General features: G+C 39.9%; 1 protein-coding gene across 3 annotated transcripts in view; it reads right to left on the bottom strand.

Moving 5' to 3' along the window:
- Positions 1 to 26,115, bottom strand: part of GMDS (GDP-mannose 4,6-dehydratase) — a 633,896-nt gene that overhangs the window by 86,158 nt on the left and 521,623 nt on the right. For all 3 annotated transcript variants that reach the window (XM_044257882.1, XM_044257899.1, XM_044257891.1), the window contains one exon: positions 7,990 to 8,086. In XM_044257882.1, the coding sequence (XP_044113817.1) occupies positions 7,990 to 8,086 (97 nt within the window). The remainder of the gene's footprint in view (positions 1 to 7,989; positions 8,087 to 26,115) is intronic.

Below are 26,115 nucleotides of genomic sequence, written 5' to 3' on the forward strand. Positions count from 1 at the left end.
TTCATCTTTAAGAATTCTAAAATGCTTTGCAACCTGACTTCTAGAACATATCAATTTGAAATTATATCTGAATTACATCTGCTTACACCTGAAATTCAGTTTTGCCTGAATCGAGATGTAATCATCTGCCAGTTAATGTAAACTCATAGGGAGTTTATCCGTAGGGAGCCTCGACGGCAGGGGATACTTGTCCAGGGTGGGAGACACTTCAGTCTGGCTCGGAGGCTCTTGGATCCACTTGCTTGATTTGTGAATTCTGTGAATTCTCAACTCATTTTTTCAAAATACGCTTCTGAGGCTTATCTCCTAGAATTCAAACTTGCCTGGCTTTGTGACCAGCTCCCTGTTCATGCTCTTCTCTCCTGCCACCTGCCATGCTCTCTTTCCGGGAGCTCATCTCAGGGATTTAACTCTGACTTTCACACAGCTTTCCCTAAACCTGACCTCTGTGCTTTACACCAGGCCTTCAGCTCCAGCTCCTGCTTGATGCTGCCACAGGGTATCCCCAAGGCAGCGTGAATGTAAGGGAACGCTCAACTCTTCCCCCTGCACACCGAGTCCTCTGGCTATGTCTCTGATGTGGCTTCCGGCAGCATGATCGCCCACCTGCCTTCACTGTTCAGCTTCCAAGCCAGGGAGCCACTGTCAGTTGTTGTCTGTCGTCCACATGTCACCGTCCAAACCATACCTAACCCTGTGGTCACCATCTCTGCAATGTCCTGGCATCTGTCACTGTTTGTATCACCTCTGCTGCCCTGGTTCAGTTCGTTCCTTATTATACCTGCCCTAGGAAGCAGCTTCGTAGCTGCTCCCCTTCATTTGTCTGAGAGTTACTATTGGACAGAAGCCTTATCTCATCCATCTCTTCTCATCCATATTTCTCACAGTGCTGCTAGGACTTAACTCTCTGGTAGAAATTCAATAATCATTGCTCTTGAATTGAATCTCTAAGACCTCAGTCCTATAAGGATATTTTATTTTGTATATACTGACATATTTTGGAAATGCTAAAGGTAAATAAGAGTTGTTTTTAAATATACACGATGAGCATACTATTTTTAAAGGATTCCTATAATAAATCTTAAAATTAGGGAATTGCTTAATACCTAGAAACCTATCTATTTCTAAGTTTAGAGATTCTTACACCAGGTTTTCAGGAACTAGTGCATCTCTGACTTATCCAGGGAACTAGTAAATTTATCACAGCAGTACAAAAGGTACAAACTGGACTTTGCTACTAAAGACAGTGCCTATTTTGAACGGCAGCCGAATGAATGAGATATCCACCAGCAGGCCATCTATATTAAGTATAATTGTCTCTGAGGTAAACCAGAGCTACTGAGTTAGACCATCAGCTGCAGAGATCAGCTTGGAGGTTTCTGACCAGAGGAGTCAAATGAGCTCTCAACTTTGCTAACAGATGTGACAGTGAGTGAAGAAACCAGTCTGTCAGGGGCCAAGGGCCTGGGGAATGAGGCAACAGGAGGCCTCTAAGGTAACATAAAGATAGATAGGAGCCCAAAGTAGATGCACATGGACTAAATTTTAGTAGACCTGGAATATTTGGTGTCCTCCAGCAAATCAAGTACTGGGGGGAAAAAAATCAAACTTGGTGAGGAATAATTAACCTTCATGGAAGGATAAAGCAGACTAGGATGGAGGACTGAAACCACAGATAGTGTTATCTATGAAATCTCCACGAATAAAGATTTTTGAATTATAGTTATTTTAGAAGATAAATAGGAAGAATAGTGTCAATTTGTTTAAAAAACAAACAAATGGGGATTTCTAAAATTCCTGAATATAGATCTCACTGGCCAGATGAAAATGAGGAGGGAACAGCTGATCGCATCAGTGATGGATGGGCCTCGCATAAGTAACTCAATACTCGGAGTGAGCTGCACCAGAGCTAGTTGAGGTAGACGCAGAACGTTAAGTACTAACTGTTCTTCTGAAGAAAAGGAACTGCAGAGGCTAAAACAAATTTCTGAGATTTTGGAATTTCTGTTATAGATGTCAAGAGATCAACAATGTAATTATAATTGGGGGGGTAGTCATTAGCCGGAAAGCTTTTTTGGAAAAAAATAAAGTTCAGATTTTATAGGAATTCCTTATTGGTGCAGAGAATAAAATCAATCTATATAAGGATACGAGAGAGTTTTTGGGACAAATACAAAAATCATACACATGCTTTTAAAGATTTTATTTACTTATCTGACAGAGAGAGAGAGAGAGAGAGATCACAAGCAGGGGGAGCGGCAGAGGGAGAGAGAGAGAAGAGAGAGAAGCAGGCTCCCAGTTGAGCAGGGAGCCTGATGTGAGGCTCGATCCCAGGACCCTGGGATCATGAACTGAGTCGAAAGCAGACGCTTAACTGACTGAGGTCACCCAGGTAACCCACAAAAAATATTTTTAAACAAGAGAAAGTATATGGTTATGTATGTTCATATAGATTTTATATATCTTTAATTATATTGCTCTAATCAGGATCTAAGCATGAGAAAATTTTTCAAGGAAAAATAGGACGTTGGGGGCATTATAAGTAAGTACACAATTACTGTTTCATTAGATATGAAATGCTTTTGAAGAGGGTAGCAGCCAAGGAAAGAACACAGGCTTTAGGAGGAATGTTATATGCCCCTGGGGGTTCTGTATGGGATTCTATGAAGTATGGAAAACATACAGTGGAATATTTGAGAATCAACTGAAGAGACTGAAACTTAAATCTCCTTTGGTTAAGTCCAAGGAAGGAAAAGGGCAGGAAAGGCCAATGTGATTAAGGAAGGATATAAAGATTAGTATGAGGAGCCTAAGAGGGAGGCTTAAAATACATAAACAGTGATTTAGAGATATAAACTATTTATAAAATACAAGCAGTAAGAAGTTCAGAGGAAGCATTATGATGGGACATTAGTGCTAGCATCCCACTCCACTGTAATAGTTGTAAAAGCAGAGAATGCTAGGATATGAAAATTGGAAGGGATCTTGCAGAACAGTCTTTCCTTTTACAGGTCCAGGAATGCAGATAAAAAGGGACTGGCCCTTAATTTGCTCTCTCTGCATCTTCTTACCCTGGTTCCCACCAGTCAAAGCAAGGAACAAAGGAAAGGAGGGGCAGAGGGTAGGATTAGAGCTTTGGAGGTCAGAGGATCAGGACAGGGGAAGATCAGCTGGCTCTACCAGCACTGGAGAAGATGAAGGGTTGGAGTAGGGAGGATCTAATTTCCTGTTCTGGGAGGGGAAGTGTGAGAAGGTGGTGAGAACAGAGATGTGAGAGAAAGGGGACAGTTTCAAGAACTCCAGTACCCAGAGACGGAGCTGAGGGAAGCTCTAACTGGTATTTATATACATCCTCTGGTGACAGATCAGATTCCTGAGGTCTGGAAAGTGTTACACAGCATTATTCTAAACAGGGCTATGAGATAGAGCAAGCAATTATGGGCCATTTAACTTAACATCATTTACAGAAAAATATTAGGGAAAGTTTGCAGAGGGGACAACTCGACAAGCATATGGTAATTTGATTAGAAACAGGCCACATGTTTTTACTGAAGGATGGTGTTATTTTAACTAGCTTGTTGGACTTCTTTGAAGTTATTGCTTTCTCAAATCTGGATTTTAACTCATGATTTTTCTACTATCTATAAAGAATTGGAATAAACATAAAGCATCTAAGCAAATAGAACAAAAAACAATCACAATTGAGGACACTTGAAATACAATGGTAAGCAAAATGAACGTTAAGATGAATAATATAGCAAGGAAAAACTTTAATTTACATCATCTAGTAATGTTGAAGTCAAGATATTTATCATGAAAGATATGTGATTGGAATTTTGGCCTGTGAATGTGTCCCTTAGGCCATTTCATAAAATGATCTGCAGAAAAAAATGATTTTTGTTGGTTTCACTAAACCAAAAAAACTAAAAACTTAGCTTATTTTTATCCCCTTAAGTGGATTGACCTTTTGGTGTGGTTAAAAATTTGGCACATTAGGATGAATTTCTCATTAATCCAACCTTTGCAAATTTTCCAAGTGAAAAATTCTCAAACAAAATGAAGACATCTTCATGGTTAGTTTAAATTAAATAATAAATCAATATAAATTTTCTCATATTTATAAATGTTCATACCAGTGAATAGCTACTGAATCTTCAGAAAGACAATCAGAAAGGACAAAAATTAAGATAAAGCAAAAATAAAAGTATCAAAGTACCTATTAATATTTGTCTGAAGCCTTTATTATACATTATCTGCTTTTTAGTGGTTAATCTGTAAAATTCACCATATGTCATTCTACTTTTCAAAAGGTACTAGATTTAAGTAACTAATGCATACCTCTATATGTACAATCTCCACGGGGCAAGGTGGGGGACTGCATCTGTTTTGTTCATACTGTATTTCCAGGGCCTCACACATTGTGTGGTAAATATTTGGTGAATGAATGAATAAAAAAATAACAATAACAGCATCGATACTGGGTATTTTACTATGTGCCAGATACTGTTTTAATAAGCATTTTGTATGATTGTTAATTCTTCAACCCTTCTATAAGCTTCTTGCTCTTCTATTAATTAAATTAAAGACAAGGAAACAGAGGCACTGAGAAGTTGAGTAACCTGCTTAAGGTCACACAGCTAGCTACTCATTGACATTTTCTGGACTCAGGCAGTCTGACACTTAGGGCCCCAATGTAAGCACAATGTTACTTCTTCTCTGCGAATGAATGCACGGAATGAATGCACGTCGCAATGAGTCTGTGTATAAATGGCTGCACACATAGGAAATTAGATACATGACAGGAGTTTTAAGAGGCACAGAACTCAAATATTAATATTGCCATCACCAAATACTGGAGCTCAGGGGGCAATGGGAGACTTAAGGTCTAATTTCCAGGATCAAGATCTTCACAGAAGCAAAACTCCCAAACATTTAAAGGAGACACAGAGATTTATAAGTAAAGAACCAAAAGAATGTGACTCCATTCAGCTCTAACGGGATGCTAGAGCCCTCAGCTCAGAACAAAAGCCTCCAAGACTTTCCATGTTGGTAACAGAAGCAAGATTTAAGGTTTTGTGGTGGCTAAATCAATGAGGACCGAAATTACTGGTACATGTGCAAATATGTTCTGTATGGAATCACTGGGGCCTCTTTTGGGTTAGTGCTGCCCTATGCTGGGTAAAGAGCCTTTTTAAAAACTAGCCTTAATCTTATTAGGAAAAAAAAAAACAACATAAAATTCTATGTTCCTTTAATTGCATTAGTATATTGATGTTTTGAGACCTGATATGTTCTTATTACACATTTTTTTTTCCCCAAATTTTCTTGATGGTATTTTTTTCCCCTATCAGTCATTCTGGAACCATTTCACTCTAAGAAGATTTAGTTTATGTTTTTGGCTTTGAGTGCTTTGTGTGCTGAAAATCTTGGAGGGTACATGATTCAAGCTGATCAGGAGATCAAACTTTTAAAAGAATTCAAGGAAGAAAGAAAAAAAGCCTCTGTCACTTGCAAAATAGATTTAAGACACTGAAACGGGGAGGATCCAATTAGGACATGGGAGAATTCCATGTCCATCCTACACCAAGTGCTGACAGACCTCAGAGAAGCTCGGCACTTTTCAGGACACACACTGAATGACTCTACACGTGTTGGCTGTTAGGGCCCCACACCTAAGTGAAAGCTCATTTACAAGTCAGTCTCCAGTTCTGGTCACCTTTCAACTGGGGGAATACTATCACCCCTAAGGCAATTCAACATGAGTTTGTCAAGCTGGTCCAAGTTTTGGGAAAACTCTTGTTCTGAGGAATGAGGTTAAAAGTTTAGTCTCACTATACAAGAAAAGCTTGTCCAACAGAATACTAAGTTGAAGTGGGATGAACCAAATGAACACAGCCTAAAGGCTTAGAAAGATGAAATGCAGCTAGAGATCCCAAATCAAGCGGGATCTGGGGTGAGAGCTCCAGCCGTGAAAAATTAAAGCAAGCATACGAAATAAGATGCCGCGCTTATGTTCAAACAACATCAGTCTAACCAAAACTGCAGAACAGGTATGATGACGACATTTGAATGAACAAAAGAAAGGAGAGGAGGGATGCAGTGTCAGGGCAGGAAAGAGGGGTCTGATACAGACTCCAAGAATCGTCTCGTTAGTCCGAGGGTCCTTTTCCTGTTCTGCAAATTCTTTTGTTCTCTGTCCTTATCAATCCCACACCTTGCCTGAGTAAGAATGACAGACAAGCCATTCTTAATGACTTCCTAGCTTTTGAAACTATTTTGGTGTCAGAGAGAAAAAGAACTGTGTTTAAATTGTTACAAGGATTAAGGTTTCTGTTGGCTCAGTACATTTTCCACTCTGAGATGACAATGTTTGTCAGTGAGGAGAGAAACAAATTTATCCATTTATGTGACCTGTGCCACGTTCCAGAAAAATGGCACTCCTGTGGCACCTCTTTGGGGCAGGGGAGCAAAGGCAATGTAGCTAGGGGGCTCCACAGACAGGCACTTCTTGCTGTGTCAGCAGGAGTGTGCTGGTATCTTCCTCCCCCAGAGACCGAGCACATCCTCTCCTTGGCACACCCACTTGCCATTAGCACAGGGAACCATTGTTCACTGTGTGTCAAAGACCCAGCCACGCCCTGTGCCAGGACAATGCACTGACTCTATAGCCCTGGTCTCTAAGCACTGCTTACTTCCTTTCCTTTTTATTTCTCCCTGTGTCTAAGAGTCCATGAAATGAAGTTTTTTCTTTTGTTTAAAACAAGACATTTTAAAGGGTGGTTACTGATGACTTACTCACTTTCAGCCTTTCTTCACTGGGTTTTTCCTAATCTCTGAAAGGTTGTTCAACAGATAGAAATTGGTTCAAAGCACATATAAAATGGTTTCTATTTTCACAGCTAATGTATATTTCATTAGGTAACATCTGAACATTTCTCTCTGAAGATGCTGCTTTCTATTATCTTTAGATATACTTAACATGTTGGGTTTTGTCAACATGGTGTGAAGGTAGACCACACTGAAGTGATAACACCAAGCTAGAAATTACTATAAATTTAGGAAAGCAGGATGTTACCTTCTAACAATTTATAGGTTATTTCTTAATACAGAAAACTTTTTGTATTCATCCACTGATCAGTCATTGTTTATGAAGCACCTACTTTTTATAGCCTAAGATATTAAAAGAAAAGTCCTTATTGTCAAAGCATTCACAGTTTGGTAAAGAGAAGGTCATGTAAACAAACGAGTACAATAAATTATAATAGTTGTTATAGCATAATTATGTACAACATATAATGTATATACAAATGAAGGAGGAAAACTTTAGTGGTAGCAGTGCATCGACCAGAAAAGGATTCATAGACAGGACAGTACGTGAGCAAAATCTTAAAAATTGTACAGGGGGATCCTTTAAGGCTTAGTTTGTGTGGGTGTGTGTGGGTGCATGTGAATGTGTGTACATGTGTGACTGTGTGTGCCTGTGAGTGTGTGTACATGTGTGAGTGCATATGTGTACGCAAAGACAAGCAGCCCTCCTGATCTCAAGATCCCGCAGGTCATGGAGGGCCTTGTAAGTCTGACATCCTGTGGGTATCAGGGATCAACCATCAAAGTTAATAATGTGAGGAAATCTGCCTTTGATAGAAGTTTCCATTTATCAAATCAACTATTTCTTTGGCTTTGGAAAGAAGGACATTATGTTCTAATGATCTATATGTCACTTCTCAATACAGAAAACTTTTGTACTCATCCATTCGTCGGTCAATATTTGTCTTTTTTTTATAAAGCAATGTATTATGTGTTGGGAATAACATCTCAAATTCAATTCACTGTATTCTGGTTTGGGAACTGCTCACTGATGGACGTCACGGAACCCAGTGGAAAGCTCTGAAGACCAGGTGTGGATATTCAGTGAGAATCTCTTCCCAGCCAGCCAGCCAGCCAGCCAGCCAAATGTGGCCCTGCCCTGGGTGGCCAGGGAGTCCTTACCACTTCGGTCGGTCGGTAGTATTTGAGATCCACAGTCACGTGAATTTTGCCGGTCTCTTTACATCTGCCCACTTCATTTTCATTCTTTCCTTCCCACCTGAAAAGGAGATAAACACTTAATCAGCCTCTAATTGCTTAGGAGCATTTGCCATGCTGTGGTCCCCCGGGATGGCTCAGCCTTCTCCCTGCAGGAGTGTATTAAGCTCATTAACTACAGGAATACAAGCTGATGAGTAACCCTGTTATCAGGCCAACAGTGACTTTCAAAGACTTTCCAGATCTGCTTCGAAAGGGCAGGCTTTCTTTTCTTTTTTTTTTAAGAAAATCATGATGTTTTCAGAAGGGAGACTTTAGTTAAAAAAAAAAAAAGAAGACTTTAGAAATGAACAGAGTAGCGAGAATAAGGAATTGGGAAATGTTCAGGGATTTCAAAGATCTTTACTTCTTTAGACTATTCTTGATAACATCAATTATTATGAATTAGTTAATGTCTTCTGTGTCCTCCTTATTTAAGATTTTATTTATTTATTTGACAGCGAGAGAGAGAGAGAGAGAGAGAGATATCACAGGTAGGCAGAGAGAAAGGCAAAGAGAGAGGAGGTAGAAGCAGGCTCCCTGCTGAGCAAAGAGCCCGAAGTGGGGCTTGATCCCAGGACCCTGAGATCATGAATTGAGCAGAAGGCAGAGGCTTTAACCCACTGAGCCACCCAGGCGCCCTGTCCCCCTTATTTAAAAAAAAAAAAATTGTAGTGATGTTTTTAGGATATTTGTTGTAACTTCAATGCATTCCAGTTTGGAGCAAGTTTCATACCCTAAGTTAGCCATTAGTCTCATCTTTGTATTATACATAAGTTCCCTTGCTCTACCCAGTCAGCAGTAGACCTCATTAATAAATCTCAGATGATTAAACCTCCAAAAAGTACATAAGTGGTTTACTGCCTGCTGAGAGAGTATGCGTTAGCATCTCCAATTCAGCTACAATGTTCTTTGGACTTAGGATTTCTTCCTTAAACATCCATAGTTGGTAATAGTACCCTGCTCAGGTCTATAAGGTGCATTGTACAGTATATGCTCATAAGCTTAAGGACAAGCTTGTTAGGATTCCATTGTATGTTTTCATTTTGAAAGAAATGAAGGTACTGGTTTAATGTTAACCTCCGGATTTCTACAATCTAATATCCAAACATCAGATGACTCTATACAATTAAATTATTTTTGAAAATGAAACTTTTCATGAGAGAAAGAAAAGAAATTACAAAATAATGTTTGACTTCAATTCTTATTTTCAGAACAAGTTTGCTTTATCAGTTGGAGATGAATCCTATGACAACAGGACAATTTTGTGTGCTCCCTAGATCAGAGAATAGTGGGGATCAAAGGAAAGAACAGAACCTTAAATCAGTTACTTGACTATGTCATTCACATGTGTTATTGAGGATGAACATAACTATTGATCACAGCTTTATTTTGGACATAGGTTGGGTATTAGAGATATAAACTACCCTTACAAGATTTATTCCCCAACAGTCATCTGAATGTTCTATCCTCAATTTACTTTTTTACAGCAGAGGGATAATAGTTCATTGTTGAAAAAAATCAGTTTAGAAATACACTGAATTTGCCAATGCACTCAAGGCAAATACGAAGAACACACAGAGAATTAAAATGTACAACTGTCATTTTCTCATGACTTTTATATTAATTAGTTGCCTCAAAAAAGGACTTGGTTTACTTGGTTTAATTTGTTACTTTGAATTGGACTAATCTGTCAGGATCAGAGCTGTGTTTTTGGTAAATTGACCTGGAAATGGCATGTGGATGCTTTAGAGCATGCAGGCTAAAAATAATGTGAAATGAGAAAACCTAAAGTGGTGATAAACCCTGTATATAAATCTCTCTCTCTCTCTCTCTCTCTCTTTTTTTTTTTTTTAAAGATTTTATTATTTATTTGACAGAGAGAGAGAGAGAGAGATCACACGTAGGCAGAGAGGCAGACAGAGAGAGAGGGAAGCAGGCTCCCTGCTGAGCAGAGAGCCCCATGTAGAGCTTGATCTCAGGACCCTGAGATCATGACCTGAGCTGAATGCAGAGGCTTAACCCATTGAGACACCCAGGTGCCCTGTACATCTCTCTTTTTTTTTTTTTTTAAAAAAAAAGATTTAGTTATTTATTTTTAGAGAGAGAGAGATAGCAAGAGGCCCATGCATGCAAAAGGAGGGGGAGGGGCAGAGGGAGATAGAAACTCCAGTCCAGTGGACTCCCAGGTCCACAGCAAGCTCAATCTCATGACCCTGAGATTGTGACCTGAGCAAAAACTAAGAGTCGGGTGCTTAACTGACTGAGCCATCCAGGTGCCCCATCCCTGTACATTTCTTAAGGAAAAGACAAATATCTACAGTAAGGGAAAATAACTGGTAAAATCATTATTTTTTTAAAAAAATTCCCTAATTCCAAAGTTAATGTTTAAGTGAAGCCTTCTCTTTGGTTAGGCTTTCAGTAAGTGAAAGGATATTTGTACCTCATAAGTATGTTTTTATTTTGGCTCCCATTTTGTACTCACAAAGAGAAACCAGTTCAGCATGTCTTCCTGACGGTATCTCCCGCTAAACCAAAAGGGTTAACAAAATTACCGTTCATAGTTTTGCTGTTTACCCCCAAAGCAGCTAGGTATGTAAACTACCATCAACCATGGGTCACACCAATTCACGTGCACACATACATACTGGGAACACTGTCCTTCTTATTGATAAATCCTCTCAGATGTCACAAGTGTGATAACTGGACGTTCAAACCTAATTTTATTTCTTTGAAACCGCACATGAACACACAAGACCTGGAGAGCATTCCCTGCCTGGGGAGGGAACATGTGGGGCAGGAAAGGGATGAGGCAGAGCCAATTGTGTCCCTAGAGCAGGGGCTGACAGCTTCTGTGAAGAACCAGAAAGTAAAGATTTTAGGTGTTACAGATCACATACAGTCTCTGTTACATATTCCTCCCTTTCCTCCTTCCACTTCTGTTCTCTTCCTTCTCCTTCCTTTCCTCTTTATCATCATCATCATCTTTTTTTTTTTTTAAATCTACCCTTTAAAACTGTAAAAACATCGTTAGAGGACAGAAGAAAACAGGCGAGGTTTTGGCCAGTAGGCCATAGGTTGCTCACCCTGCTTTAGGGGATGAGTTAATGGTATATCTTCACGCTCAACTAAAAGAAAGCATTTAATTCCCATTCATACCAACAGATTGTATTGCTGGACCAGCTTGAATTTTCCCATTCAAGCTCTGACTACTCTGCAGCCATATGCTAACATCTGAGATTGGTAAAGAGTAGTTGAAATGGAAAAAGACTGATGGAAGGAATCTGCAAGTTAGATTTAAGCTTGCTGTCACTTGGGCACCTGTGGATATGAGCTGCAGGCACACAATCCTTCTTGGCCTCTGTGTGAACACTGTCTGCTGGGCGGCCATCTTACAAGTGCTGTCTACAGTTCAAACCATCTCTAGGGGCATGGTATTGCCCCTACAATTAATCTAGTTGGACTGAATAATCAGCTGTAACCAGGAAATGACTCAAAGCAGAATGGAGTTGGCAAAAACCACTTTGCAATTTGCAATAGGTCTGCATGCGGGCAGTAAGTAAAAGTTTCGGCCAAGGGCCAAAAAACATTCAGTTATAGCAATACACAAAACACTTGTATTAACAAGCAAAAGGTAACAGCTAACTTGTCCTAACAAGCAATGTTCTGACTCAAAGCAGAGCTGGGATGTTAAGAAAGGAAGATGGCTTGACCGGGAATCAAGGATTCAGCTAACTAACAGGAATTGTTACCCCCAATTTAGATCAGCAGCTCTCTGGGCAGAGGCCCTGCATAATTCAATTTTTAAAATACACTGTTGGCTCCTAATAAGCATTAAATTGCAATAGAAAGCATTCAAGAATAACGGAATCAAGCACAATAAGGCAAGATGAGGTGCTATTAAAATCTACTCAACTAGGAATTCCTTTAATGAACAACAAAAGCAAAATCAACTGTATTGAGTTTAGGAGACATAGTTAAAGTAAGGGAGGAGATGAGGCACTCCTTTTAGCAACCTGAATATCATCGAAGTGCTCAGGAATTTTTTTTTTTTAAGATTTTATTTGTTTATTTGACAGACAGAGATCATAAGTAGGCAGAGAGGCAGAGGGAAGCAGGCTCCCTGCTGAGCCAAGAGCCCGATGCGGGGCTCGATCCCAGGACCCTGAGATCATGACCTGAGCTGAAGGCAGAGGCTTAACCCACTGAGCCACCCAGGCGCCCCTCAGGAATTATTTTTAAAACTACTATTTTATTAGGACACAGAGATGGAAATAGGAGGTTGCCAGAGGCTATGATTTAGAAAATGACATAAAGTCATCCTATAAGTTTTATTAGGTTCTGGATAAAGGTAGTGGTTTGTACACTTTTGTTCCCTCCCCAGACCCCTTTCAAAAAAGGAATAAGCTCACAAGGGCTAAAAGAACAAGAAAGAGACAAGAGAAACCAAATTCTGGAAGCTAGAAAGCCAGATGGATGAGTGTTAAAGGACTTAGCAGAAGCCCTAGAAAACAGACTCCTAAGCCAGCAGTGGGGAAGCTGAGAATGAACCCAATTTACACTTGCAGAAGCCCTCAGATGTCAGGAAGTGAGGGCGGATTATGACTTTCCCGGAGAAGCAGTGTGTTGCCCAGTCCCCTCCCAGATTCCACATCACTTGGCAACTGCTTCACCCTCCCTGGAGAACAAGGTCCCAGGACTGAAGGTCACTGGGCTTGTGAAGGGTGGGGTCACCATGCTGAAAAGAAGGAAAAATTCAGAGAGGTATGTGTGCTGAATGCTGAGACTCCCCAGGGCTCTGGCAGTCAGGCGTATCTCCTTCCAGGCAGGAAACTAAGACTCTTCTCTGGGCATCAGAGATGCTTTAACTAAATGGTCCTGTCAGGTCTCCCTACAGTGACACAGTCAACAAGCTCTAACCATGTTCTCAAAAACTCCCAATTAGGCTTTTATGTTCCCATAAAAAAAAATTTTTTTTTTTTTAATCTGAAGAGCTAACAAAAAATATTTATTTATCTGTTTATTTATTTTAGTTTCAGGAGTACAATTTAGTGATTTATTGGTTGCAAATAACACCAGTGCTCATTACATCAAGTGTCCTCCTTAATGCCTATCACCCAATTTTCCCAATCCCCAGCCACCTCCCCTCCAGCAACCCTCAGTTTGTTTTCTAGTTAAGAGTCTCTTATAATTTGCCTCCCTCTGTTTCCATCTTATTTTCTTTTCCCTTCCCTTCCCCTATGTTCATCTGTTTTGTTTCTTAGATTCCACATGAGTGAAATCACAAGGTATTTGTCTTTCTTGGACTGTCTTTTTTTGCTCAGCATAATATGCTCTAGTTCTATCCACAGTGTTTGTTGCAAATGGTAAGATTTCATTCTTTTTGATGGCTGAGTAGTATTCCTGTGTGTGTGTGTGTGTGTGTGTGTGTGTGTGTGTGTGACCTCTTCTTTATCCACTTATCAATCGATGGACATCTGGGCTCTTTCCATAGTTTGGCTATTGTGGACGTCGTTGCTATAAACATTGGGATGCATGTGTCCCTCTGAATCACTGTTTGTATCCTTTGAATAAATACCTAGCAGTGTAATTGCTGGGTTGTAGGGTAGCTCTATTTCTAACTTTCCGAGGAAACTTCATACTGTTTAGAGTGACTGCACTTATTTGCATTCCCATCAACGATGTAAGAGGGTTCCCCTTTCTCTGCATCCTTGCCAACATCTGTTGTTTCCTGTGTTGTTAATTTAAGCCATTCTGACCTATGTGAGGTGGTATCTCATTGTGGTTTTGATTTATATTTCCCTGATGCCAAGTGATGTGGAGCATTTTTTCATGTGTCTATGTCGTCTTTGGAGAAATGTCTGTTTATGTCTTCTGTCCTTATTTCGACTGGATTATTCTTCAGGTGTTGAGTTTGATAAGTTCTTTATAGATTCTGGAGATTAGCCCTTTATCTGATAAGACATTTGCATATTTCTTCTCCCATTCCGTAGGCTACCTTTTAGTTTTGTTGGCAGTTTCCTTTGCCATGTGAAAAGTTTTTATCTTGATGAAATACCAATAGTTCATTTTGCCTCTGTTTTTCTTGTCTTTGGAAATGTGTCTAGCAAGAAGTTGCTGTGGCAGAGGTCACAGAGGTTGCTGCCTGTGTTCTCCTCTAGGATTCTGATGGATTCCTGCCTCACATTAGGTCTTTCATCCATTCTGAGTTTATTTTTGTGAATAGTGTAAGAAAGTGGTCCAGCTTCCTTCTGCCTGTGGCTGTCCAATTTTCCCAGCACCATTTGTTGAAGACACTGTCTTTTTTCCATTGGACATTCTTTCCTGCTTTGTTGAAGATTAGATGACTACAGAGTTGAGGGTCCATTTCTGGGGCTCTCTATTCTGTCCCATAGGTCTATGTGTCTGTTTTTGTGCCAGTACCATACTGTCTTGATGATTACAGCTTTGTAATAGAGCTTGAAGTCCAGAATTATGTCTCTGGCTTTAGTTTTCTTTTTCAACATTATTTTGGCTATTTGGTGTCTTTTTTGGTTCCATACAAATTTTAGAATTGTTTTCTCTAGCTCTGTGAAAAATGCTGATGGTATTTTCGTAGGGATTGCACTGACTGTGTAGATTGTTTTGGGTAGCATAGACATTTTTACAGTATTTGTTCTTCCAATCCATGAGCATGGAATGTTTTTCCATTTCTTTGTGTCATCCTGAATTTCTTTCATTAATGCTCTATAATTTTCAGAGTACAGATCTTACACCTCTTTGGTTAAGTTTATTCCTAGGTATCTTATGGCTGGACTGATTCCTTGATTTCTTTTTCTTCTACTTCATTGTTATATACAGAAATGCAACTGACTTCTATGCATTGATTTTATATTCTGCAACTTTGCTGAATTTCTGTATCAGTTCTAGCAATTTTTCAGTGAAGTCTTTTGGGTTTTCTCCAGAGAGTATCATGTTATCTGCAGAGTGAAAGTATGACTTCTTCTTTGCTGATTTGGGTGCCTTCTATTTCTTTATATTATCTGATTGCTGAGGCTGGGACTTCCAGTACTATGTTGAACAAGAGTGGTGAGAGTGTAGGCCCCCACTTTTATTTTATTCATTTATTTATTTTAAAACTTTTTTTTTCAGTGTTCCAAGATTCATTATTTATGCATCACACCCAGTGCCCCATGCAATACATGCCCTCCTCTTAATACCCACCACCAGGCTCACCCAAATCCCCAACCCTCTCCTCTCCAAAACCCTCAGTTTATTTCTCAGAGTCCACAGTCTCTCATGGTTTGTCTCCCCCTCTGATTTCCCCCAACTCCCTTCTCCTCTCCTTCTCCCAATATCCTCCGTGTTATTCCTTATGCTCCACAAGTACATGAAACCATATGATAATTGACTCTCTCTGCTTGACATATTTCACTCAGCATAATCTCTTCCAGTCCCATCCATGTTGATACAAAAGTTGGGTATTCATCCTTTCTGATGGAAGCATAATACTCCATTGTATATATGGACCATGTCTTCTTTATATATTTGTCTGTTGAAGGGCATCTTGGCTCTTTCCATAGTTTGGCTACTGGGGCCATTGCTGCTATGAACACATTGGGGTACGGATGGCCCTTCCTTTCATTACAATCTGTATCTTTGGGGTAAATACCCAGTAGCGCAATTGCAGGGTCATAGGGTAGCTCTATTTTTAATTTCTTAAGGAATCTCCACACTGTTTTCCAAAGTGGCTGCATCACTTTGCATTCTCACCAACAGTGGAAGAGGGGTCCCCTTTCTCCACATCTGCTCCAACACTTGTTGTTTACTGTCTTGTTAATTTTGGTATGTCCCCACTTTTTTTTTTAAAAAAGATTTTTACTTATTTATTTGACAGACACACACAGAGAGAGTCCAAGTAGGCAGAGTGACAGGCAGAGGGAGAGAGAGAAGCAGGCTCTCTCTGAGTAGGAAGCCCAATGCGGGGCTTGATTCCAGGACCTTGGGATCATGACCTGAGCCAAAGACAGTCGCTTAACTGAGCCACCCAGGTGCCCCAGGCCCCCACTTTTAAACATGAACAGGAAACCAAGTACTACCAGACAGATGTATAAGGAAAACATTTTTGAAGAGAAATAACAAATGAATTGAAAAACTGCAACTTGGGGGAAACAGAATAAAGAGGAAAGGTAATTAGAAAATAAAACAAAACAGGGAAAAACTCTCCTATTCCATCTTAATATCTTCAGAGATAAGAACATGTACCAAAGAAACAAAAATATGATACTATATAACAAAGGACAATCTGAAAAAAAAAGAGAAATGATTTGAGAAATTGAAAAGTTAAAATTCAAGAGAAGATTTTTTTTTTTTAAAAGATTTTATTTATTTATTTGAAAGACAGAGATCACAAGTAGGCAGAGAAGCAGGCAGAGAGAGAGAGAGGAGGAAGCAGGCTCCCTCCTGAGCAGAGAGCCCGATGTGGGACTCGATCCCAGGATCCTGAGATCATGACCTGAGCCGAAGGCAGCGGCTTAACCCACTGAGCCACCCAGGCGCCCCTCAAGAGAAGATTTTAGCGATAAATTGAGGAAATCTTCCAGAAAGGAGAGCAAAAAGATGGGGATATGAAAAGCTAGAAGGAAGATAAGAAAATCAGAAGATGGCCTCAAGAGGTCAGTATAATAGGATTTCCAGAAAAAGTACAGAAAAAAATGAAGCAGAGCAGAGCAGATAATCAAGTTAAATCAAGAAAATTGATCAGAGCAGAAGAACATGCATTTCCAGACTGAAAGGGCCCAAGGGAATGCCCTAAATAATGAATGGGACTCATGTCACATGAAATTTCAGAAGAGCAGGAGAAAGAGAAAGACTGACAGAGAGAGAACACACAGGGACAGGGAGTCAGAATGGCTCTCAGCCTCCTACAGTAACACTGTAAATTAAAAGGCAATGGAGCAAGGCTTTCACAATTCTGAGGGGAATGTATTTCCAACCAACAAATATAGATCAGCTACCTTTTAAATACTGAGGACAGAATAAAGGTATTTTCAGATATACTTGGTCAAAAATATTTGCTTTCCATGCACTCTTCTTAGGAAACTAATTAAGGTTTTGCTCCATCAAACCAAAGACTTTCTAAAAAGATGCCAGGAAATAGAGAACCCAGGAGAGTGGCTGAGCGAACCCTCCCAGATGAGAATGAAGACAGATCACACAATGACAACTTTCCACCAGTCTAGATGGGATTAGATGGAAAGGTTCCAGAGGCCCTGCTACAGGAAGACATAACTGAGGGGAATAACCCACAGGCCTGAATGCCTTCAAAGGTGATTTAGACAGCTGGGGCAAGGTCTGGGGTAAATTTAGTTGTAAATACATAGGAAATAATGCAAATGAATATAAATGAGAATTATTAGCTTTATGGTAAACAAGTGACAATTGTATGGAAAAGAAAAAGTAATTGTGGTTTACTGGAAAGCATATCATGGATCAGTCATAAAAATGTAACACTGAATATTAAGCTAGCCTCCAATTAAAATATAATAATAGAATATTCAGAGAATGGAGGGGTAGGGCAAGGGGAGGAAAAGAAAACAAAAAGAAAACTAAACACTCATTTTGAAGATAAGGAGGCCAATAGCCACACCTAGAAGAGGATAAAAATCAAGAACCAGAAATAAAAACATTTTACTTTGAAACATGAAGGTAAATGCCAAAATAATCAGCTAAAAGAGTAAAAGAGTACCATAAGATTTCCAGAAAGAGAACAGAAAAACATAGAGCAGGGCAAATATTTTCTTGGGGTAAATCAAGACAATTTACCAGAGCAGGAGAGCATACAGTTCCAGACAGAAAGCACCCAAAGAATGGCCCAAACAGTGGGTAGCAATAGCTGTGAAAATGGTGAAGAGGGAGTAGAGGGTGGGAGACTACTCAGGTTTGTGACAATTCCCATGCAATGACTAAAATTTAAATTATGTGCTGGTGTAACTGGAAAAAAGAAACCCCAACAAGGAAGGGAAATAAAAATCATTCTAAACAAAGTTTAGGTTTACAAACAGCAGACTCTGACTGACCAAGGCCATTCCCACCTGCTCCCTCTCAGTGGTCTGCTGAGCTCAGCCCCAACTCTTCCCACTGAAGACCCAGTGCTTCCTCCACATCTCCTCCCTTCTGCCTTCTCGACAACTGGAGGAGCTGATGTTGTGACGCCATCGACTCCCCAGCTCCCAACACATCCACAGAGGAAAACACTCATGCGGCAGGTAGATCAAGTCTGCAAAGACTGAGGAGGAGCCATCAGGGAACAAGCCGGCAAACTGTAGAGCGAACTGTAGGCAAACTGTAGAACGGAGGAAAGAGGGGCACTTGCCAAGGAAAGGAGAGTCAACATCAACAATGCCAGACAACAAGGAGATGTCAAGAATTGGAGAACTGAAACAGGTCCGTTGAATTTAGTGCAGTGCAGGTCCTTGGGGAGGGTAGAAAGAGTTGCTTTGACGGTGTGATGGGGCAAAGGTAGACTGAGGTGTAGGTGTAGAAGGGAATGGAGGAAAAGAAAGAGGTGGTGAGAAGAGGCAACTCTTTGGTACCTTTTGATAGCAGTGTCTGAAGGGAATGCATATTTGCCGGGATGCATTTTTTTTTTTTTAACAATATAAGGCATCGACAACGTCAAGATGTTGATGGGAAGGAGCCATGAAAGACAGCTGAAGGGAGAGATAACTGATAGTTTTTTGAGGAGGCAAGAGGGCTGAATCCTAAGGCCAGGGGGAGGGGCTGTTCCCAGAAAGGAGTAAGGGGCGACCGGTTAGTGGAACAGGAGAGGAAAACAGAGCATAATTTTTATGTTCAGGGGACCACTGTTTTAATCACAAAATCTACTCTAATTTCTAAGAGACAACACTAGTGTAAAGGTTGTAGCATGTGTGTATGAGAACTTAAGTTGTGCACAGAAAGACAACATTGCTATTGAAATGTAGACTCCATTCATGCTCAATCTTAACCCATTTAATTTACATTAATAATGACAATTGTTACTAAGTAAGGAGGTTTCAGCTATTACATGCCATTAATGAATAATCAACCACACCAAAAAGTGTAAAATTTCAATCCATTACACAGCTGTTCCTGTTACTTGTTAGAGTAACGACTACATCTATTTTGCGCTTTCCATATCCTGGGCCTCTTGTTAATGCCAACGGATGAATCTCCACACCAGGAGTCAGACAGGCAGTATAATCTGCAGCTTATATGTGGAGAGAAAGGAGTTTAGGGGGCTGAACAATTTCAGGAAGGCTATGAGACGACACCTCTATCTCACACAGTTGGAATAAGCAGAACGGGTGTGGTGTCCTCTTAAAAGGTCACTGTCATTTTCCTGGGGTGCCCCTCCCAGACATTATTACCAGTAAGAGTTCTTGATTGGTCAATGTTTTCCTTGCTTTCTTCTTTTTATCAGTATTACTGTGAAACTTAAATTGTACTTTCAAAGTGTCTTTCCTTATGCTTTATCTTTGAGAAATCACATTGGTAGGATTAACTCAATGAAAAAAAATTTTTGTGTGGTCATCATGTCTAATGAGGATAGCTCAAAAAATAAAAAAGGAAAAAGCCCAGAGATGGTTCTTCTCAGATGTAAAAATGGCAGTGAAGGGAAGTTCAAATGTGCTGCTAGTTTTTTTTTTTTTTTTAAAGATTTTATTCATTTATTTGACAGAGAGAGATTACAAGTAGGCAGAGAGGCAGGCAGAGAGAGAGAGGAGGAAGCAGGCTCCCTGCTGAGCAGAGAGCCTGATGTGGGACTCGATCCCAGGACCCTGAGATCATGACCTGAGCTGAAGGCAGCGGCTTAACCCACTGAGCCACCCAGGCGCCCCGTGCTGCTAGTTTTTAAGTAAGCCTTGGTGTTTCTATGCTATCCTTGCTTGGATTGCTAACCAGGCTCTAAACTACCTGCTTTATTTTTATTTCTTTTAACTCAGCTGGGGCATCCTGTCTATACCCAAAGAATGCAGGTAGAGTTTCTTCTGTCTTATTGGAGTAAGAAAAATGAACGGAGATCTTACCAAGGGGCTGTGGTGGGAAAGTGCAATGTAAGGACAGTGGCTTGACATCTGTATGAATCCCAGTCATAGCTTAGGGCTTCCATCATCTGTACCTTCTCTATTCGCCCAATCTTATCTATCCATCTCCTCTCCTCCTACCTCCTATCAATCTTCACTGAGCACCTATTAAGTGCCTACTAGGAGAACCTAGTAAGCTAAGCCAGGTGCAAGACACAGGTATGAATAAGCTAGATGGTCTTTGTCATGAAGCGGCTTAAAGTCTCATGGCCACTACAATATAGTGTATGAATGATGAGAGAAGGTGGAGAGTGCTATTAGAGGACCAGGAGAGCACCTAGCAAGACTTGGTTGAGTGTAGGATGCTGGGCTAGGGAGGATGTCTAAGCTAAGACCTAGAGAATGAGTGGGAAGTACAGTGAAGCAGAGGGAATAGTAGGTGTGAATATCTCTCAATATGCCCAATGTGGTCAGGCTGGTCCAACCCAGTTTATCACCTTGCCCATCGCCCACATACAATTTACTAACTCCTGCCTTCATGCCTTTTCTCATGCCTTTCCACCCACTTGGAATGCTTTCCCTCTTCTTAACTACAATCCATATCTCCCACTTTGGCCAAGAGCCCACTTAAATCCATCTTTCTGTAGACATTGCTCCAATTGTGATCATGGTGATACTAGTTCAGTACAGATACTCTACATTTGCATAATATCTACATCCATTTGTGTATATTCGTAAATAACATGTTCTTATTGTCAGGCAATTAGAGCCTGCACTACTCAAAGGAAAGGAAATGTCTTCTGATTCTCTGAGATGAGTTTCACTTTGAGAGAAAAAGAAAGTAGGAGAAATAAGCACATTTATTGAGTATCTACTATGTCTTAGGAACTATGCTGGCCACTTAACTAGGTAACTTACTGAGGAAACAGTGATTTTGAGGAGTGTCTTATAGCAGACGCACCAGTCACAGGGGTACAAGATTCACATCCCAATCTCCGTCCACTGGCCTTCCACTTTTTACAGGCCTCCTCACCCTCATCCTCAAGGCCCAAGGGCCAGAAATCACAACCACCAGGGAGCAATTCCCCATTAAGGGAAGTATATGCATGAGCACAAAATGACTTGTTATCTCAGCCAGAACGATTTTGGAAATGGGTTTCTTTTTAAATGTATAGTAATTTTTTTGCCCCTTGCCGTTCTTACTTAAAATGTAGACAGAGTGCCACGAAGTATGATAAATATTTCCATTGGCCAAAACGTCTTTTTTTCCCCAAGCACAGACAGTGGTGGCTCACAAGTATGCAGGCTACTCTTACAACCCTGTTCTTAAAATTTAATAAGATTAATGACAGAAAATTAGTCAAGAGAAGGATTTGCCAATTTAGCTTATGCTCCCATCACTTTAATTGTAGGAGAAAAATGCTTCCTTTTCACATTATTTAGTAATAAGTTGATGGGAAAGTGTAAGGCAAAACATCACACTAAAAACAAAGCCAACAATGCACCCTCCTCCAAATAAACAAACACCCTTGGAAGAACACATTTGTTGTCATAAGGATGCCTTGTCAATACAAGTGACCAAATGGGAACTTAATTGTCCAGCGTATCACCTTACATGGTATCAGGATCGTACTTGGTACTGATCTGCTCCCAAGTTTCTTCTACTCACCTACACTGAAATGGATGTACTATTTTCTAATAAATTCAAAGCAAAACTCACTCAAATGATATCAAAGACACAAGAGTAAATACTGGTACCAAGTCTAAACATACAGACAGCAACACATTTTCCAAGCATTTCCAGCGAAAATTACAAGATAATTTCAAAAACAGTAACAGAATTGAAAAGTGATTAACAGATCTTAAAAGAGCTAAAGTGAGAACGCTCCAGATGCTGACTGTGTGTCTGATATGACACTCCTGTAATAATGAGGTTGAAGGAAAAGTTTGGTTTAGAGAAAATATCCATAACTCTCCTTTAAGCACATAAAGCCCGGCAGGCAAACTGTGGGAGGGCAGAAAGTTTTCTGTCTTAATGACGGCACCACTAATGAAGCTCTCCCTAACCTTCTAGAGTCAATTGTTCACCAAATCCTACTGATTCTAAGTCTTTCTCAGGTGAGCCCATATGCTCCATCGCCACACCCTTGTGTGCAGTAAGGTCCTTATCATCCCTCCTTAGTAGCTCCCAGGGGTAAGAAGCAGAGTGGCTTCTTTGTAGCTGACACCACCAGGAAAGACTGACCCATGATGAACCTAACTTGGGCAAGTTAGGGTGATAAGGAGCATTCTTGGAAGGTTTTTCTGGACAGTGGCTTTTGGATATCCATTTGAACTCAAGTAAGAAGGTATCATAGGCCAGCTGTCGTAATCAGTGAGGACAATGGTGACTGAGACAGACACCCGGCCTGTCTCATTCACTTACAACTGCAGATCTCAAAGGACAGGAGGTGCTCAAGGAACCAGAGCGATGCTACAGTTAGGGGGGGTTTGCTTCTAGTGGAAGAGCTTAGAAACAAAACTGCAGAGAGTGAAGATTATCCTTGGAAGAACCTTCAAATCTTGCTTTTTCCATCAGAACTTGGGCTTGTGAGGGTTCACAAGCCAAGATTTAACTTCTTTTGCTCTCTTGGCATTCTGGTTGGGGCTTCCTTTTCATAGAGGCATGTGGGCCTGGATCTGGTTTTTCAAGTTGTTTGCCTATGTGACTCCACTGTTAGCATGCAACCATCACATTCAGAGTATTTTTTTTAAAGGATGGAAACAAGTAGGAGGAAAAGTGCAATACAAAGAAAGGGACTCTTGAGTCAGAAAATGCTCAGTTTGTTTACACATTGGCTCTACCCCTTACTTAGCTGAGTAACCTTCGGAGGATATTTAACTTCATTGTGCCTCAGTTTCCTTCTCAGTGAGAACAGTGCCCTGAGACCTGGAACTGAACTGAGTCAGTGGTCAGCTCATAGCACATTTTGGGGCTCATACTAAATGATCATTAAATGCTATGAGAACATGTTGTTTTTCCCTGCTGAATACCACTTTCTGCCTTTCTTCTAGAAATAACACCTCCTATTGGGGGAAGGACCTTGATCCTTTCCCGGGTTAGATCAGCGACTTCTATGGGGCTGCCAAGCACAGAATTCTCTATCCCTAACAACAGGCAGGAACTAGGCAATAACAAATTCTGGATTCTTTGAATGGTCTAGAGGTTACCATGGGCCCAATGGGCCCAGTCAGAACCCCTCCTCAGGAGGTCTCCACATGGGTAACTGTCAAAAGGTTCTTTTCTTCATTCACTATGTTATTCTATGTCCCCAGAAACGCTATCAGTGATGTCCTCTGCATTAGGGACATGTTGAGGGAACGAAGGCAGCATTCCAAGAAGCAAAGAGAGCCCTAATAGACTACCAAGTCCTGGATCTGACTATCTTCAAGGCTATTTTGAGTTCAGTTTCACTTCCTTAAAAACAAAAAAAAATTCTGACTCCTAAAAATGCTCAATCACTTGTCTCTCCTTCCTATTATAAATACTTCCATTATATTTAAGATTTCATTAGCATGGATATTTCACACACTAAAAAACAAAAAAAGGAATTTATTTTATATCATCCTTCATAACTTTTGGAGCTCAACAGAACACCCCTAAAAATAAAATGTCATGTTTGATTCCTTGAGAAAACACAAACACAAAGTGCACATATTTTTACAGACGTTAAGTTTTTTTCTGCTGCAGAGTGGAGGATATTGATTTCTTCTAATGTATGCATTTTAATAAAGCCTTCAGAGGGTCATTTAAAAGCAATATGAAGGGATGCCTGGGTGGCTCAGTTGGTTAAGCGTTTGCCTTTGGCTCAGGTCATGATCTCAGGGTCCTGGGATCAAGCTCCACATCAGGCTCCTTGCTCAGCAGGGAGCCTGCTTTTCTCTTTGCTTGCTACTCCCTCTGCTTGTGCCCTCTCTCTGACAATTAAATAAATTAAATCTTACAAATATTAAAAAAATAAAAGCAACATGAATTCTATATTTAAAAGGTATAAAAAACGCCCTCAATCCCAATATAAGTAATCCACAATACATTTTTAAATCCACAAAAGATGAAACATGACATATCTTCTATAAAGTAGGAAACTGAGGGCATAAAGATAATCTAGTGACTAAATTACATTACAAAGGTAAATTTTTAATTTTTGTTTAAATTTTCAACCTGCAGCATTGTATTTAAAACAAAAAAGACCATACTTTGCCTATACCTTCTTTGATTTCTTTAAAATGTTAGATTCCCGCAAAATATTTTTTTTATGGAAAATAAATTTATAAGTCAGCTAGCTTAAATAAGGAAGAAAACATAAGTGAATGAAAAATGACTTATACAAAGTAATTCAAATTAAAATTTTTTGCTCTACATATTACAATTCAGAAGCAAAACTACCTTAAGAATACTACAAATAAAGGGACAGCTGAGTGGCTCAGTGGCTAAAAGCCTCTGCCTTTGGCTCAGGTCATGATCCCAGGGTCCTGGGATCGAGCCCTGCGTTGGGCTCTCTGCTCAGTAGGGAGCCTGCTTCCCCCTCTCTCTACCTGCCTCTCTGCCTACTTGTGATCTCTGTCAAATAAATAAATAAAATCTTAAAAAAAAAGAATACTACAAATAAGGACATCAGTCATGGGTTTATGGACTTTCACAGTCTTGGGATTAAGCAATGTCAAATGTTTTAAAATGTAAAATGTTATAGGAAAGCATGTTACTTTTTCCAAAAAGATAATTTCCTGGACATTCTCCAATTTTCAGGTTATTTTTGACAGATTGCTATTATAATGTTTTTGAGGTAAGAAAACTACTTTATAAAGTAAATGATTAGTTCACTTGTAAGAACTTGATTCATCAAGAACGGGTAGGATCGGGTACCTAATTATTAATAAATAAACCAAAGTTCCTTAGGTTCTGACATGACTTGTATTATGAGCATAGCATCTCATCTCATATTAGGGATTGCTTTAGTCAGTAGGAACAGAAGCAATTTCCAGAAATTTTGGCTTTATTCTTTAGAGGTTCCAGTCATCTATTGGTCTACCTTTTCCAAGCCATATGAAAGAAAAAGGGGGTGTATGACTTTTGGGTTTTAGATTTCTTCATCTCATCTTAGTGCATTCCTGAATTTATTAATGGCAGAAATGGAAAGTGCAGAGCACTCTTTTTACCTCAGTTTATCAGATGATAAATTCAATCCAATTGCAATTAAATTCAACTGGCACTTAGGCGATATTATAAGTACTGGAGATGGAAGGGATAGGATGGAAAAAGAAGAAAAGGAAAAACCAGTTGCTCACTGAACTGTTCTCATGGAAAGCCCTGGAATTTTTAAGTCTTTTCATTTTTAAGCAAGTACTCCTTCATCCCTTCAAGACAACCCTAAAATCAAATCCTCCAATTTCCAAAAATTATTTTTCCATAAATTAAAATGTTGATTTTTGTTTTAGTTTACTAAATGTCTGACACTATATTGGGCAGAATGAAAGGAATGGAAGGGAACTAGAATTAAATAATGCTCTGAAGGAGCCCACTGTCTAGCCTACCAGGGAAGGCAGAATCAGAGATGACTAACAACAAGGTAGAAAGTGATAAGGGATTGCCCTCAATGATTGTCAAGGTTCATGTCAAACCTGAGATTCTATAATTCTCTCAGGCTTTGCTACTCAAAGTGTGTTCTGTGGACTCGCAGCACGGGCATCACTTAGGATCTTGTTAGAGATTCAGAATCTCAGGCCCTGCCCGGACCTACTGATTCCACATCTGCATTTTAGAAGTTCCTTATAGATCTTGGATATCAACCCTTGGTCTATAGTGTCATTTGCAAATATCTTCTCCCTTTCCATGAGCTGCCTCTTTGTTCTATTGACTGTTTCCTTTGCTGTGCAGAAGCTTTTTATCTTCTTGAAGTCCCAAAAGTTCATTTTCGCTTTTGTTTCCCTTGCCTTTGGAGATGTGTCTTCAAAGAAGTTGCTGTGG

The sequence above is a fragment of the Neovison vison genome, chromosome 1, assembly GCF_020171115.1.
Source record: "Neovison vison isolate M4711 chromosome 1, ASM_NN_V1, whole genome shotgun sequence".
In the NCBI taxonomy this organism is placed as follows: domain Eukaryota; kingdom Metazoa; phylum Chordata; class Mammalia; order Carnivora; family Mustelidae; genus Neogale; species Neogale vison.